The 15,505-nt window shown below is 38.5% G+C and overlaps 1 protein-coding gene across 3 annotated transcripts; it reads right to left on the minus strand.

Annotated features, from left to right (window-relative positions):
- Positions 1-2,502: 2,502 nt before the first annotated feature.
- fam131c (family with sequence similarity 131 member C) lies at positions 2,503-13,432 on the minus strand. Of its 3 annotated transcripts, none has more exons than XM_086159630.1 (6): positions 13,286-13,432; positions 11,678-11,742; positions 9,853-9,937; positions 4,604-4,852; positions 4,253-4,342; positions 2,503-3,065 (listed from the first exon to the last, which is right to left on the minus strand). In XM_086159630.1, the coding sequence occupies exons 1-6, from the start codon at positions 13,314-13,316 to the stop codon at positions 2,797-2,799; spliced, it is 789 nt and encodes a 262-aa protein (XP_086015756.1). In that variant the 5' UTR covers positions 13,317-13,432; the 3' UTR covers positions 2,503-2,796. The 3 variants fall into 3 exon arrangements, with proteins under 3 accessions (XP_086015756.1, XP_086015758.1, XP_086015759.1); XM_086159632.1 differs by lacking the exon at positions 13,286-13,432 and adding an exon at positions 12,809-12,911; XM_086159633.1 differs by lacking the exon at positions 13,286-13,432 and adding an exon at positions 12,634-12,694.
- Between the last annotated feature and the right edge of the window lie 2,073 nt (positions 13,433-15,505).

The following is a 15,505-nucleotide window of genomic DNA, read 5'->3' on the forward strand; positions in this document are numbered from 1 at the left end:
TTGTTATTTATAAGGCTTTTCTATACAATTAAACTGCTGTGGGTCTATCTTTTAATGTTTTATTTTCATATTCTGATCGTAAATGTTATTATTAAAGGGAACCCAGCCTCGTTCTTATTGGCATAAGTAGGCTTGAATGTTTGTCTCATACTAGAATGTGTATCAAGAGCATGAAGAATAGTAATTTATTTAAAAATCGCCATTTAAAATACATAGTTTAACCTACAAGACATTAAAACAAGCTATAAGCTATTGTATTACTAGCGCAACGCATGCTGGGACTTATAGAGGCGGTCGTGTTAACTTTGGCTTTCAGCAAGTGTTAATTTTATATAGTTTATATAGTTTATAATTTTATATAGGATATCATGTTGTGCTGCTTTTGAGGGCAATTTTCCAAAGCAAGGGGGGCAAGTCTAAATGGCTTTCCAAGCGACAAGACAAGGAGAAAGCAGAGGGAAATTGCTTGTGAACGCACACGACGTACTAAGAATCTGCCCCTGCGTTCTTGCCACTTCTCTCAGGATGCATTCGATGCGTTTGATGTGTTTTGGCGAGCTAAGCTGCTGAAAGAGCTCAAGATGCGGCTAGTTTTAAATGGAAATTAAACCCAAATGCTGTGCATACAGTTTTCTGTATACATACAAAACATACAAAAGGTCCTCAGGAAATGACTGAAGCCCGCTAGAACAAACGCCACAGGCAGGAGGCTGGATGTTCTCATTTGAGGATGTCAACAACCAGCTACTGCAGAAGTAGCATCCGATGACAAAGACCGGGTACCGGCACGATCACGGTGGAAGCCGGTGACAAGTCACCCAGTCGGTCAGTGCACTAGTGAACAGCCGATGACAAAAAGTTGAGCTTCTTTTAACAGACGCTTTCTTTTGTAAGCATAGAAGACGCAGTTGCGGTACACACACCAGCGCTTTTCAACGACTCTTGCCTCTGTTCAACTTTGTTCATCTTTATTTTGAAGCTCATTTTGGCCTCTGTCTTCAGCATAACCCTCCTCGCTCACGTCTCTCTTAGGTCCAAATGGAAGGGTATCAAAGTTGACATGTTTTTGCACCGTAGGGTAAAATGAAGAGGACCGAGCCCAGGTCTATCCGATGGTGTTACTACCCAGACAGGGTTGCAACGTAAACAACAATGGCAGGCGATGGGTGATTTTTTTTGACAATTTTATACAAACTAAGATTTGGTGAGAGATTTTAGAATCATTTTTATGCAGCTAGTACAAATATTAATAAAATAGGGCAAGATGGACAGTAACATCTTGGCAACTTGGCGGATCCCTTATTATAATATAATTACACACATGCGTGTGTGTGTGTATATATATATATATATATATATATACACACACACACATATATATGCATATATGTGTGTGTGTGTGTGTGTATATATGTATATATATATAGGTATATATATATGTGTGTGTGTATATATATAGGTGTATATATACACATATACACACATATACATATATACATATATGTATACACACACACATATATATACACATATACATGTATACATATATATATATATACACATATATATATGAATTATATATATATAAAAAAGGATGTATTTATATAAATATAAATTATATATATATATACAAATTATGTAGATCTATTATAAGAACAGTGAAAGTCCGACTTCCTTGTTATGGATGGAACCCTTAGGATTTGCCTTTTAATTGCCTCTTCTGTTTTAGATACAACATTAGGCGATGAACAATCTAATGCATTTGTGCTTCCCTAGGCTCAAAAATTATTGACTGGAAATTATTTAGTTGTTTAGTTTAATGCAGTTTAGTTTTTGCGTGTCTGTACTTGATGTCTGCTGGTGCAACAGTAGATATATATTTTGCTCTTGTTCCATTGCCGTACTGTATTCTTATTTCACTGGATATATCAATATAGGTTTTAACATTGTTTTTAGTATTTGGCTTTATTAAATGCGAAAAACCAGCTGCACAACTGTGACCTGAAAAAAATATGATGGGAATACATTTTTGAGGCTATTACACTCCATAGGTCCCATGTTGACCCTCATAAAAGGGTTTTTTTTTCCTTCCTCCTACTTCCCTTCCACATCTCGGAGCAGAGAACCTACAGACATTACATTATCATCGCACTAATTATATTGTGTTCATTCTTTCCACAATGGATAAATGACTGTGCATCGCCTTTTGTTCTGAATTTTGCCATCTCAGCCGAACGCAAGGCTCTTTGTCCTTTTTCATGTACGTTTCCACCCTGTCATCTTTTCTCTGCATCGCTCCATTTGTACCCGTCACTCAAGATGGAGAAAAAGATAATCATAGCTTGGACTCGGAAAGACAAAGAGTTCCAGATAAGACGACTTGAATCAGTTATATGTTTTCTTTTCCTAATCAACCAAATAATCTGTTGAACAGTTTCATCAATAACCTTGGACAAAGTTCCTCTTATTCAGTTGTTGAGAAATAAATACTTGTACAAAACAGACAAGTTAGTACACCTTTATAACATTAGATGTGCACCAGCATATTTACACCAGGTTTGTTTGGCTCTTCACAGTTAAGTTCTACATACAGGATCTCGTGAAAATGCTCGATTTACAATGGATAAAAAAATTGGGAACCCCTTTCTGGAGCTATACAATCATAAAACCACATGGCTCAACCAGAGCTGCTCTTCCTGCCTCTTGAGGTTTTTTTCGTGTCAGTCACTGCTGGTGGTTGAGATCCAAGTCCCCCCGGCCTGCTTTTTAAATTACAGGCTTGTTTCCCCGTGAAGCCTAATTATAAAAAACGTCATCCTCTGATAGGGAGCTGCTGTCAACATGTCGAACAGCAGCCTCTGCAGTCACCGTGTGTTTGTCTTGGCGGGGAGGGGGTCTCTCCTCCCGTGAGCCGCCTGTTGCCAAAATGGAGGTCATCGTTGGCGGGACGGAGCCGGCGACCCTGCTGTCGGCGAAAGTGTGGGAATGGATGCTGTACAGGTGCTGCGGAACGCCGACACTTCCCCCGTCCAGTAGGAAATGAGACAAGAAGTGGCCTTGTGTTGCTGAGGAAGGAAAATAAAATGTGGATTGAAATGATTACCTAGAACAGGGGTGTCAAACTCAAATATACAGTGGGCAGAAATTCAAAACTGGGACAATGTCGCGGGCAAACATTGATATTTTTGGAAAAAAATCTTCCTTCAGATACAACAATGAACCTTTTCATATGGACCTAAACAAGTTTTGCTTTGAAACTAAATATGGAACAAGCATAGCTTAATACTATACAATATATATCTTAATTTTGCATACATCCAAGTACTTTTTTCTGCCTAAGTAGCAGGATGCCAGTATTAGCATAAGGTCGCTATGACTACTGTCAACAGAGGAGAGGGCGTTTACGGGTCCTGTTGTGATTTTCGTGCCAAAACACCAGCAGAAAATTCTTGGATTTGTAGAATTAGCGATGCATGCACTGTAGAATATACCAGCATTTGGTAAAGCTTTGCGGGCCAAATATAATTACTGTGGCGGGCCAAATTTGGCCCGCAGGCCGGAGTTTGACACCGATGACGAAGAACAAAAACACAACCTCTTTGCGACTTTAAAACGTGAAAAAACAGGGAAAAAAGACCTCCAAATGGATGCACAGTAACCTCTATCCCTATCATTTTCCACATCAGAACAGACAATAGGCTATTTTTGATGCATCACAGTGATGTCGGAAACTAACCTCCGACCTCTGTCCTGTTCAGTGTTACTAAAATGAGAACGGGACTCTAAAGTCATCCTTTGCTCCTTGTAAATTGTTGACGTTGGAGTGCCTTTGTCCTCTGAATGTGAATATAAATGTTTTGTTGAAGATCGAAACAACGACCTTGTTGATTTTCTCCGCCTGAACGATCCATTTAGCTTTAAACTCCAAATCATAGTGCTGTTTTGAATTCATGGGCTTTCTTTAAGACGCTGAATATCACTAATAAACTTGTTTGTTTTTTTTCCCCGAGACCATGGATATTGTAATATGGCCGAATGATCCTGAATGTGATCAAGAAAATTGAAATAGGGCCGGGAAAAACGCCTATTCCGAAAACGTTTAAATTTTCGATCAAATCAAAACTGAACTTCTACTTATTTGTTTGAGTGAAATCTAACATTTATCTCCATACATGATATTTTCTCCAGAGATGTTAGGTGAACCATCAAACATACAAGGATTCAAATGACGTGATTGCTTTTCTAGACAAACCTTGTAAGCTGGTAGAAGGTTGCTCAAAGCCATCGTTGGAGGACCAGACATTCATGGATGCCTCGGCCAGTGCGAACTGCTGCGCAACTCCTGAGAAACAAAATCCATACAAGCTCATCTGTGTTGCCTTTCCCAGCCCCCTGTTGTTATTCCGTCAAATCCGCCATTATAACAAACACGGGGGAAATCAAATAGTTAGACTAGATTCAGGTCACTGTCGTGGGAGTGTTCAGAAACTATTGATTTTTTTGGAGACGGCTGAACTTTCCCCCGGATGGAAATGAGCGTCACTTCATATCCAATGATTGCATCTTGCACTTGGTGAATTGAATTCATCCCCGTCTGACTCACCTGCAGCGAAGCGAGCTTCCTTGATCTCATCGGTCATTTGGGAGTAATATTGCTCATCTTCTTGCAGTTCAACCCCCATTCCTCCCCAGCTTCCGCCTCCTTTACCCCAGGCTCCGTTCCAACTGCCTCCACCTCCTCCAGCCTCGCCACCTCCACCTCCCCATCCTTTCCACTCAATAAGGTGAGCAACTCGCCCTTGGGCCATTGCTGTTGGCTTGGTGATGTGTTCCTTGATTGTGGCCACCAGACCTGAGTGAGAATGAGAAGGAAGAGGAATACATCTTAATAAATTGGATTAAATAAAGGCCAGTCTGAAAACTGCATACATCAAGTGAGTATTTGTGCTCGTAGATTTACACAATGCTTCGGTGTTTGGCTCCGTTATTTGCATTCGATGTGATTATTTGACCGATGTTACATGAAATGTCTGCAATGTCTGATTTGTTTGCTATAACACCGAGACATAATGCATGCTACTACCTATGAACAGCACTCAGAGTGAAAACTGACCGATCATTATGAACTTAGATATTAGGGCCCCTGGGTGTTTTGCCGCAATCGCAGTGATCATTTCATCTCAATTTATTTATATTTATTCATTAATTCATGATATAAATTGGTTAAGATAAGATAAGATAAGATAAGAACAACTTTATTAATCCCGAAGGAAATTGTTGTGCCAGAGTTACAGAAAATATAACAGTAATAAATGATAAAAAGAAAAAGGCAGAATTAGAAATAAAAATAAACTATAAACTATAAAGTGTCTCTAAGTGTCTTAGTAACAAGTGAGGTAAGGAGTGAACAATAGTATGATATGTTTCCTACAGTTAGGGTTGCAGGAGGAGCTGCCATTGGGCAAGAAGCAGGGATCGACCACTTATTGAGACGTAGATTAATTCACTCTCTCATTTATAATTTTTTGGTCTCCAACAAAGCTACGCAGACACGTGGGAGAACATGCAAAGTTTATAGTTTGTAGAAATTGAACCAGGGACTTCTTGTTGCCTTCTTGTCACACACTTCATTTGTATTATAGTTGAAATGTTTTCCATGTTAATTTCTATATCCTCAGAATCTGTTGACCCTTCTGCTGAAAGCATTAAGATTCAGTAATAGTAACTGAAGTGCTCTCGTCTCTGAAATGTTGATTAATTTGTGCAGAAATATTACCGGACCTGATGAGCCTATGTGCTCAGTGTGTGTGTGTGTGTGTGTGTGTATCATATCAAGCTGAATTAAGCCCTTGCCATGGTTACAGACAGTAACATCCAAGCCTTAATTCATCAATAAAAGGTTATCCAGAATGACAAAGAGGCCATCTCTTACCTTAATCAAAAGAGCAAAAGTTGAAAAGGTCTCCAAATGGTACATTGGTGGGTCATGTGGCAGAAAAGAAAATTAAATAGATGCAACAGGACAACGGAGTTAAGGCTGAAGCAAGGGTTGTAAGACAGCGGTTCAGCCAAATGTCAGACATGAGGAGACTATTTTTGCATGTATGTGGCTGTTGTTCTCAGATATTTTGTCAAATGTGATCTTTGGTTACATGGCATCTCGACCAAGGGTTTGTTAGCTACCCAAATTTTTTTTTTTTTTTTTTTTTAAGGGGTTGATATAGCTATGTGCTGTTGGTGGTTAGTCTTCTTTATTGTGAATATTTGACCGTGCAACCTGCTGTGTATCTGTGTTGTCTATTAACACCTCCAAACTGTCGCTGTAGCCTTTTAAGATTTCAAAGCTGCTGCCGCGGCCGTCTGAGACTTTCACACCTTCCCGGCTGCTCCTGTCACCAAACCCAAAGTGTTATAGCCGTTCAATCCTTCGGAGCCAGAGTTGCAGCAAAACCAAGCCTGGGAATCCGTTGTATAAGTCATCATAGCTACAGTTCCAACATGACTGCCTTTTTTCAAGTGCGATAAACCTGAATTAAATTAGACATGTTGTTCTTACAGCGTCAAAAGCATTGCTTTAAAATTAAATTACGGTCAAATTTAAAAGTCCGGCTCCAGAAATAGTACCTCAGCGACTCAAAATGATTCAAAGACCTTGTTATGAAAAGTCCGCTGCAACTTTTTTTTCAACCGCATTAGATTTCCCGCTATTCACATAACAAGAGACAGCTCATAACAACGTCTGCTGATTATCTTGAGTCAGCGGGTTACATTAAACCGGCGAATATTATGAAAATTCAACTGGCGCCGCACACCTGAATCTCCCTGTTCACTGTGAGACATAATTGGATTTCACATACTTGTTTACTGTGTATTCACCGGAATCTCAGGGTTATGGAGGTTAATAACGAAATCTGAATATAATAACAGAATAATAACCCACCCACCCCAAAAAAATAAATAAAAAGATGCACATGTATTCTGTTATATCTCTTTTCCCTGAAGTTGTATTTGGAGCTTTGTTATTAATAATCCTACATGGGAATAAATAAACACACTTTCAATTAAATTTAATGACTTCTTATAAGGGATTACATTGCTAACCAATGTGTGCTGATTTCATGCAGGGATAGACAGAGGAGGAAAGTATAAAAATAAAAAAAAAATACTGAACCGGCAGTCAAGAAAAAAAACTGGCTCTAAAAGCTTACACTAACTTTAAATGCATTTTTTTCTTTTTCTACTCTCCAATTATGCGTGTTAAACCTCTGTGAAAGGTGTACATTTACAAGCACTCATTTAGAAGATGATTATACTCTTAGCAATTCGCTCAAGTTTAAGTATGTGTTATGAGAGTTACTGAGATGTATTATATTCAGTCGATAAATCATATTTGGGGGAAGTGCAAAGTAAGTGAGGATACAAATGGAGATTTTGGAAGATCTTTGAAAACCGAGTGACACGCGGCAGCAACGTGCGCCGACATTTTAGTGGCCTGATTTGGTTGCGCTGGTTGAGTTTCACCCATTAACAGTTAGAATTATGGGATGTTTGTCAAACTATGACCCTGCAAAAAAAAGAAAACGTCCTCACGACTGTCCTTTGCCTCGGTTATGGTCGAGGGGAGCGCAGGGGAATGTGTGTTTAATCCACCCTTAATCCCATGACGCTGTGATGCAGGAGGCATTGGGACTCAGCAATATAAGTATATGTGAGTTTATGTACGTATAAAACTAAACATAAAACACTGAGACAAAAAAATCACTAACTTAGTGACAGCTGTTGTAAAGTCCAAATATCAAAGTACCTTCTTTTCCAATCCAATCCACATATCTGAACATTCAGAGATTAGGATTAAACCAGATTAGCAGTATGAAGGCAGTTTTTTTTTTGTTTGTGAACAAACGGTCGCTTTTCACTTTATGCGTCCATGTTTTCCAAGTGAAACTCCGGAGCGTAAACGCCCATCAGTATGTAGAAAATAACACCCTGTCAACAGCGGGTGTTTCCCTTTCACACGTGCACGCCGCAGGGGGGAGGCTTTATGTGTCGGAGGTGTTGGTGTTGCGTGCACAGGAGGCAGGACGTTGCCCGAACACGTTAAGGATCACAAGATTAAGGAACCACAGTTTCCTTATCTCACTGTTTCTCCAGTCAATATTTTCTCAACATTTTTTGCACATTGCATTCCATCATTAGTGCAAGCTTTAATTTTATAGCAGTCATATGATACAAACACACACATGCACACACACACAATCTCCCTGCTATGCACAAATCCGCCCGAGGACAACTATTTAGCATTAAGCAGCTGGCTAGTTTAAACTGTTTGATGTCTGATCTCATTTATACTTTAACAATTGACATCAGACAACAAAACGGGTTAAAACCTAGATCATATTGGGTTTTTCGATGTCTTCCGGTCGTCTCTTGGAATGCAGGTATTCTATTATCATTCTAAGAAAATGATTCTTAAAACGTATTTATTTTGCTAGACAGCTGTGGTGGATCCAGGTTTGTGGACAAATTCGAAATTTTGATCAGTCTAGTCTATCACGCCGTTAGAACAAGGCATTTTCGACAATAATCCATCCGGTTGATATTTCTCTCTTTAAACGGTGGACTGACAAACTGACGCGCCCTTCCACAAAGAAAAAAAAAGCAAAACAAATGCATCTAACATATTTGTCGAATTACAAAGGTAATTATGTCTATTTAGTAGTTTACTGTCAACCTTCCATTCACCGACACTTTATGCACAACTCTAAACTAAGTAGCTTGGAATGCAATAAAAAGATAAATGTTTTTAATTTCAAAAGTATGAATACCATAAATTACAATTAACCACCAGAATGTAATGAGCACATCAGGGATGCTTTGATCAGTTAACATTTGAAGTCATTTCAACGTTCTACTTGCGGGCTTTTAAATGGTCATTAAAACAATTTTATGTTCAAATACTATTGCATCTGTAGGCTGCAATTAACTTTTTAAATATTGTAACAGCAATTTGCAGGGCTTAAGCGGTTTTCTGTTGATATAATCATACCAACCTTTCTGATGTAGCAAACATTTTCATATAAGTGGGGAAAAAAAACCTGAAAAAAAAAACATGCTGCTCTTCTGCGTGTAATTATATTTGCCCGTAAACGCAATTTGGATATCGTGATTTGATTGGATCCGCTTGTATATATGTTCACGTCTACAAAAACAGTGTGCGTGATCACCGATGAATGATCAATCCACAGTAAATAGCAAAAAGCTTCCTTTTCCTCCCTTTTTTTTTCCAGTCAAACCACCAAAGCCACCAAAACAGATGTGTGCTTCTTATCCGCCTGCCTGATATGTGCAATTTCTGAGGTTTCGTAATTACGCTATCGGGCTAATAAGGGGCCTTTCATCGACAAAAGTTCAGCCAGGCAAAACATCAGCTCAAAAAAAAATAAGAAAAGATTAACCTCCAGCAGAGAGGAGGGAAGTGAGTACGCAGGCTGGGAATATGGGAGTGAAAGAGAGTAGGAGGCGACAAAATTAAAGGAGGAGTAGGAATCCATCACCAAAAGGAGGTATGGGACAAAAAAAAAGGAGATATTTGTGTACCTGGTTATTCATTGCTGTTGCTGTGTGTGTGTGTGTGTGTGTGTGTGTGTGAGAGAGAGAGAGAGAGAGACAGAGAGAGCGAGAACACGAAAGGAGGAGGGAAATTACATTATTACCCTCCCATGGCCACTAACACAATTTCCCAGCTTGCTTTGTCCCCACTCATATTTAATTCATAACAAAACACAACATGAAGTCAACCTGTTGGCGTGTGTGTGTGTGTGTGTGTGTGTGTGCGTGTTCTCTCAGTCTCACCGATCAGGGAGGATGTTGCCAGTTCCCCAATGTTGTAATGGTTGGTTTTATCAGCTACGCTGCCATTGGATGGAGCTTGGCAGTCCTGCAGAAAAAGTTGGAAAATGTTTTTTTTTGTTTTTTTTTTAATATTTGCATCCACATCTCTAGAAATCTTTTTTTTTCTTTTTTTTTTTCAAGATATCCCAGTGTGTACTTATGACATTTCCCTGTGGTTTTCGAGTTTCCTTTGCTTACCCGGGGTTTTTTCATCTTAAAGGGCAGCAGCAGGTTATCCTTCAAAGGGGGCTTTGAGCCGCAATTTGCCAGAGGCAGTATTTTTGAGGTTATCACAAAATAAAATAAAACAAGGTACTCAATGGAAAACAGTGGTAATTTTGTCTATGTTCCCAACCCAAATGTTTTTCATGACAGTTACCTCAAACAAAGATAGTGAAATTAACAGCCATTATTTATAAATCCTGCAACATTGGCACCCAGCAAGCATGGACTGCTATTTTAAACCTAAACCCATATGGTGTTTACAACGAAGGAGCTGCAGACGAATGAGAAATTGAACACTGACTTTTCGATTTAATCAAAGCTGCTTTTGTGGTATGCAAATCAGGTTGACAAGTAAATGCCTGTCTAATGGTTTTAATATCAACGGATGGAATTGTATTCTACATACAATAAAAGCATGCATAAAATTTCACATGGATGGAAAAAAAAAAATCGCCAAGTTTCAGAGCCAGAAAAATTACAGCTGAACCTGAATCAGGTCGATTATTCCATAACAAATGTGTTACGGTGTTCAGGATCAGGCATTCATTTTTAAAATTCACCATTTATAATTACTGTAAAACAAGGCCTATTATTTGATCCAACGATTAGCCTATTCAGACTATCCAGCTATTTTTCACAATGATTTGTTGATTTTAACCACTACAGTCAATTTTACTCTAAGTAATTGTTTTTAAACACACAAATCATCCATAGTTCATTTTCACCGTATACTGTGTTTTTACACACACACACAAAACATTCAATTGCAAATGTCCTTGACATTTTCTTAGTTTTGCTCAGAAACAAGAATAATATTTTCTGAAGATATTTTCTGTAAAAGTTACCAATTCATTTGTTGAAGAATATTTGAACCTTGTTTGCCTTTATACCATATTTGATTATTATTCCTGATTTCAAAGCTTGTGTTTAATCATTAACCTCAAACATTTTAATTATTATGATAAATTATAATTATTATAAGAAATTATTATTTCTTATATAATTATTATAAGAAAAATATTTTCTGAAGATATTTTCTGTAAAAGCTAACAATTCATTTGTTGAAGAATATTTAAACCTTGTATGCCTTTATACCATATCTGATTATTATTCCTGATTTCGAAGCTTGTGTTTAATCATTAACCTCAAACATTTTAATTATTATGCATATAATTAAGAAATACCCTAATGCACTAAGAATCTTTTTTAATGTGAATTTACAGTACATGAAGTATGTTTCTGTTGACAACAAACCTCATTTCAGATTTCTCTGCAAATAAACACACCATTTTATCTTTGTGTAGATTCTGACATGCCCGGCCTTGCATTCTACACAATGTTTACAGCATTAAAAAAGATATATAAACACTATACAAGGAATTCCCAGTCTATCTAGAAACAGCATTTATTTGGATAATCCTTCAAATGATAAACCTACTGAATTTTTTTTTTCTCTTCCAGCTCTCATCACGTTGGGCCATCAACTGAGAGCTCAAAATGTATTTTCCATCTAAGGCAATTTATTTCAACCAACAAGTGGAAGGCAGGTGTTTTTACTTACTCTGTCAGAGGATGGCTGGGCCTCCACAGTCTGATCCTGCACTGCTGTCATGGGATACTGGAGTTCTGTCGGGAATAACCCACAAAGGCTGGTGTCAAGTTTTAAGTGCATGTCAAAGCATGCAGAGGTTATGGCGTTTGTAAATTTAAAAAGAGTTTTTTTCTGAAGACCACGGGTCGAGCTAGCCTCGTGATGGATAAGAGATGGGGGGGGGGGGGGGGGGGCAGCGGAATCCTCATCCCATCATTTTCAGCGACAGAATATTACGCTCCTGTTGACTATTCGGTCGATGACAGATGGCGATGAAGCTCGTATGAATGAGAAGCGGAATTGAAATGCTGGTCAGAGAGATGGAGAATTAACATCATTAAAAAGGTCAGCGGATACAGCGGAGAGCACCAGCACAATTGGGGCTTGGGTGTTGTCAAGACATTTGGCTGTTGCTATGGAAATGCTACAGCAACAGGAAGTGAGTGATACCCTTCCCTTTATTTAGGGCACAGACGCAGACCTGCGGGAACCCACAAATGCACATATAAGTACACACAGCGATGAGCAAGCAAGTATGTGGTCGCCGGCCTCATCAAACACTATTAACAGGTCAAAGAAACCTGTCATGATCCTTGAGTCAATATTTTGTCCTTGTGGGGGTTAAATCCCACACACTCTCTCTGTTCCCGACAAACACAAACACACACTTCCGCTCATCTCTTATCTGTTTGTCAAGCGTCTCACAGCTACCTTTTCTTTTTCTTCCCAGCATGAAAGCTCTGCGTTCAATACCCTCCAACTTGTTAAAAAAAGGCCAGTCAAGAATAAAAGCAGATATTATCTTGAAAAGCATTTTCAGAGTGAATTGCAGATTCACACTCACAGTGATGTAGAAGAACGGGATATAACATGAATTATTATGGATTGACAAAATAACATCACAATCCGATCCGCTTTTATCTTACCGGCCCGTCTGTTTTGGAAGATTACGCAAACACTTTCCGGCAGAACGGCCCCGTATCCTGTTCGGCGAGTGATATTTGTGACGAGACAGGTTTTTTAGATGCAACAAATACCAGATTTCAGCACAAACAAGGTGACGGACTGAAAAAATACTCGATTGTAACCCAAGTCACATACACGAGTCACGACAAGTTGGAGACGAGCTTCGGATGGATAGGACGTATTCCAAAGCAACTAACTGTTGCCCTCCCCGATCCGTGAAATCCCTCTCATCATCCCACCGCCTTAGTCATGCGTAAAGCAATAAAAAGTGATATTAATTTCACGAGAAGGTGGGAGAAAATAAGTTCGCAGACAGTGTCTTTAGAAATACAATTCGCATCTCAATATTCCTGCAACGTATCCGAAAATACAGCCGTAAATATTCAACCCGGTCCACCTTCTATCCCCGCGGCACAGAAATACGAGCGAGCTTATATCACATTCAGCGACACGAAGGAAAACATCTTTTTTTTTTTTTTTCCACATTCGCAAACGCACAACTCCGCACGACAACATTACGACTTTCTGAAACGGAGAAGCGCTTCGATCCGGCCCGCAAACAGACGCGCACGCAAAAAAAAAAAAAAAAAAAAAAAAAGAAGTGGCACTGACCTTTATGACCTTTGCAGAGGCAGGCACCCATGGTCTTTGGACTTCCAGGTGGTTATCTGTTCACCATGGTGGCTTCTTGAGGAAAAGGACGGGGGGACAGAGAGGAAGGAGAGAAGGGGGATGGAGAGCGGCGGTTGTCGCTGAAGTATCAATCAATGAGGGAACGGAGAATTGAGGGAACCGGTGCAGGGGGGGGGCGGGGAAGTGGGGGGCGGATGCCAGATAAGCTGTAGGCTGATGCACTGGCTGACTTCTGAGCAGAGGAGGAGAGAGAGGGCGAGAGAGAGGGAGGGAGGGAGGGAGTACGGAGAAAGTCTGAATACCAGTTTGCTGACGTCCCTGATTCCCCTCCCCTCCACTTCTTCGTCCTCCTCCCTGCTCTGTTCCTCTCAAGACATCAAGCGGGAAGAGACATTTCCTATTTTAACAACATCTCTACTTGCTGTGCACTTGGTTAAGCACACAAAGTGCTTAAAATTGATAAAAGTCCGTCTTTCATTCTGATATTAAAATATGTCCTAATAAGGAGGATGTATCCGTGTAATCTAACTGAAACTCTTTTTTAATTAAAGTCACACATACAGATGTGATTTCACACCTCCTCAGCCACCTTGTTAGCTCTGTCACACACATGGGCATGTCAGAAATGACACAATCAGACTCAGTATTCTATCTGTGGCATCTCTTGCCCCGGTTTGCAGCAGCAACCAGATTTTTACCTCCATCAGATGGAGAACCTGGTTCCTATAGTGACCAAGTTACTGCGCACTTTTTAAGGCTTCGCTCCTGACAAATTGGTCTGAACATGGAGGCGCAGACATGTAAGAAACGGTAATGATGACACTGAGAGTGTGAGCCAAAACACAGGAATTAACCACTTTTATGTATGGAAATCTCAGTTCATTTAGGCATACTAACATTTTTGTGATCTTCCATTTGGATAAACTTGTTTATGTAATTTGAGCCAAAATATAAAAGCCACTATGTTCACATATACAAGGAGTTTGGCCCTGGTTTACAGTTGCACTGTGTGCTGAAATGAAGGTAAACAATGACTTGGCAAGAACATTTACAAAGAGTATGAAATAGTCCAGCGAACAATGACTGCTTAAGTAATTAAGTGATGGTCCACATAAGTAATGTGGTCAGTGAGGCAGTGCAAATATTAGGTAACTGAATAAATAAGATAATAAATAAAGTGGAAAAAGTGATACAGATATTATTATTAGTGAGTTTTGGTACTCTTGTAGATTTTAGATTTAGTCAGTCTGTGGTTACCGCTGTGAGCTTGATGACAATTGTGAAAACATAACATGTTTCTTTTAATTGCAAACGTTAAACAGGGTTCCCTTGAGTAGTAGTTATTAAAATGTCTGCAGTACTCTCGGCTGCCGATAGGTGAGAACCATAATTCCTGTTGTAAATGACTGAGTTGCTCAAACCCTTGCATATTCTACATACAAATTGATAGAATCGTAAAAATTTAAATATGTATGAAACATATGAGCTCTTTAAAAATTAACAAAAAAAAAAAAGTCATACATTCTGGATTCATTTAAATCAACTGAAATATTGCAAGCCTTTAATTATTTTAATATTGCTGATTATGGCTTACATCTTAAGAAAGCTCAAAAATCCTATCTCAAAATATTAGAATATCATGAAAAAGTAATTTTTGTTTTTTTAATTGCATTACAGAAGATAAAGAACTTTATCACAATATTCTAATTTTCTGAGACAGTCCTGTAGATTCAATGCAATCTTCCCAATTTTTTCCAGTTAACCTGCATGTTTTTGGACTCTACAACAATAATAATATAACAACAACAACTATAATAATGATAACAACAACAACAACAACAACAACAACAACAACAATAATAATAATGATAATAATAATAATTATTATTATTATTATTATTATTATTATTATACAATAAAACAACAGTAACAAGCAACATTGCTCAGACAGGACCAAAGGAGTGCACTTGTTTGGGGAGTCTGTCCTCTTGTGGTCAAAGGGTAAAAATGCAGCATTTCCAACATGCAACTTTTACAAACTCAGTGTACATGAACATTTGAGATTGAATAAAATAAAATAAAATAAAATAAATTTATAAACAAATAAAAAATAATAAAAAAATAAAATAAAATAAAAAAATAAAAATTAAGAATTAAAAATTAAAAATTGAACAAACCGAAATAAAAAATGAAATTACT

The sequence above is a fragment of the Fistularia commersonii genome, chromosome 14, assembly GCF_037954325.1.
Source record: "Fistularia commersonii isolate RoL2024-O1a breed Wild chromosome 14, RoL_Fcom_v1.0, whole genome shotgun sequence".
In the NCBI taxonomy this organism is placed as follows: Eukaryota; Metazoa; Chordata; class Actinopteri; order Syngnathiformes; family Fistulariidae; genus Fistularia; species Fistularia commersonii.

Coding starts and splice junctions, on each gene's coding strand:
- fam131c (XM_086159630.1), bottom strand. CDS start 13,316: ATGGGTGCCTGCCTCTGCAAAGGTCATAAAG. Junction 4,853..9,852: donor GGCAACATCCTCCCTGATCG/GTGAGACTGAGA, acceptor ATTCTCACTCAG/GTCTGGTGGCCACAATCAAG. Junction 3,066..4,252: donor ACCTTCTACCAGCTTACAAG/GTTTGTCTAGAA, acceptor TTCCTTCCTCAG/CAACACAAGGCCACTTCTTG.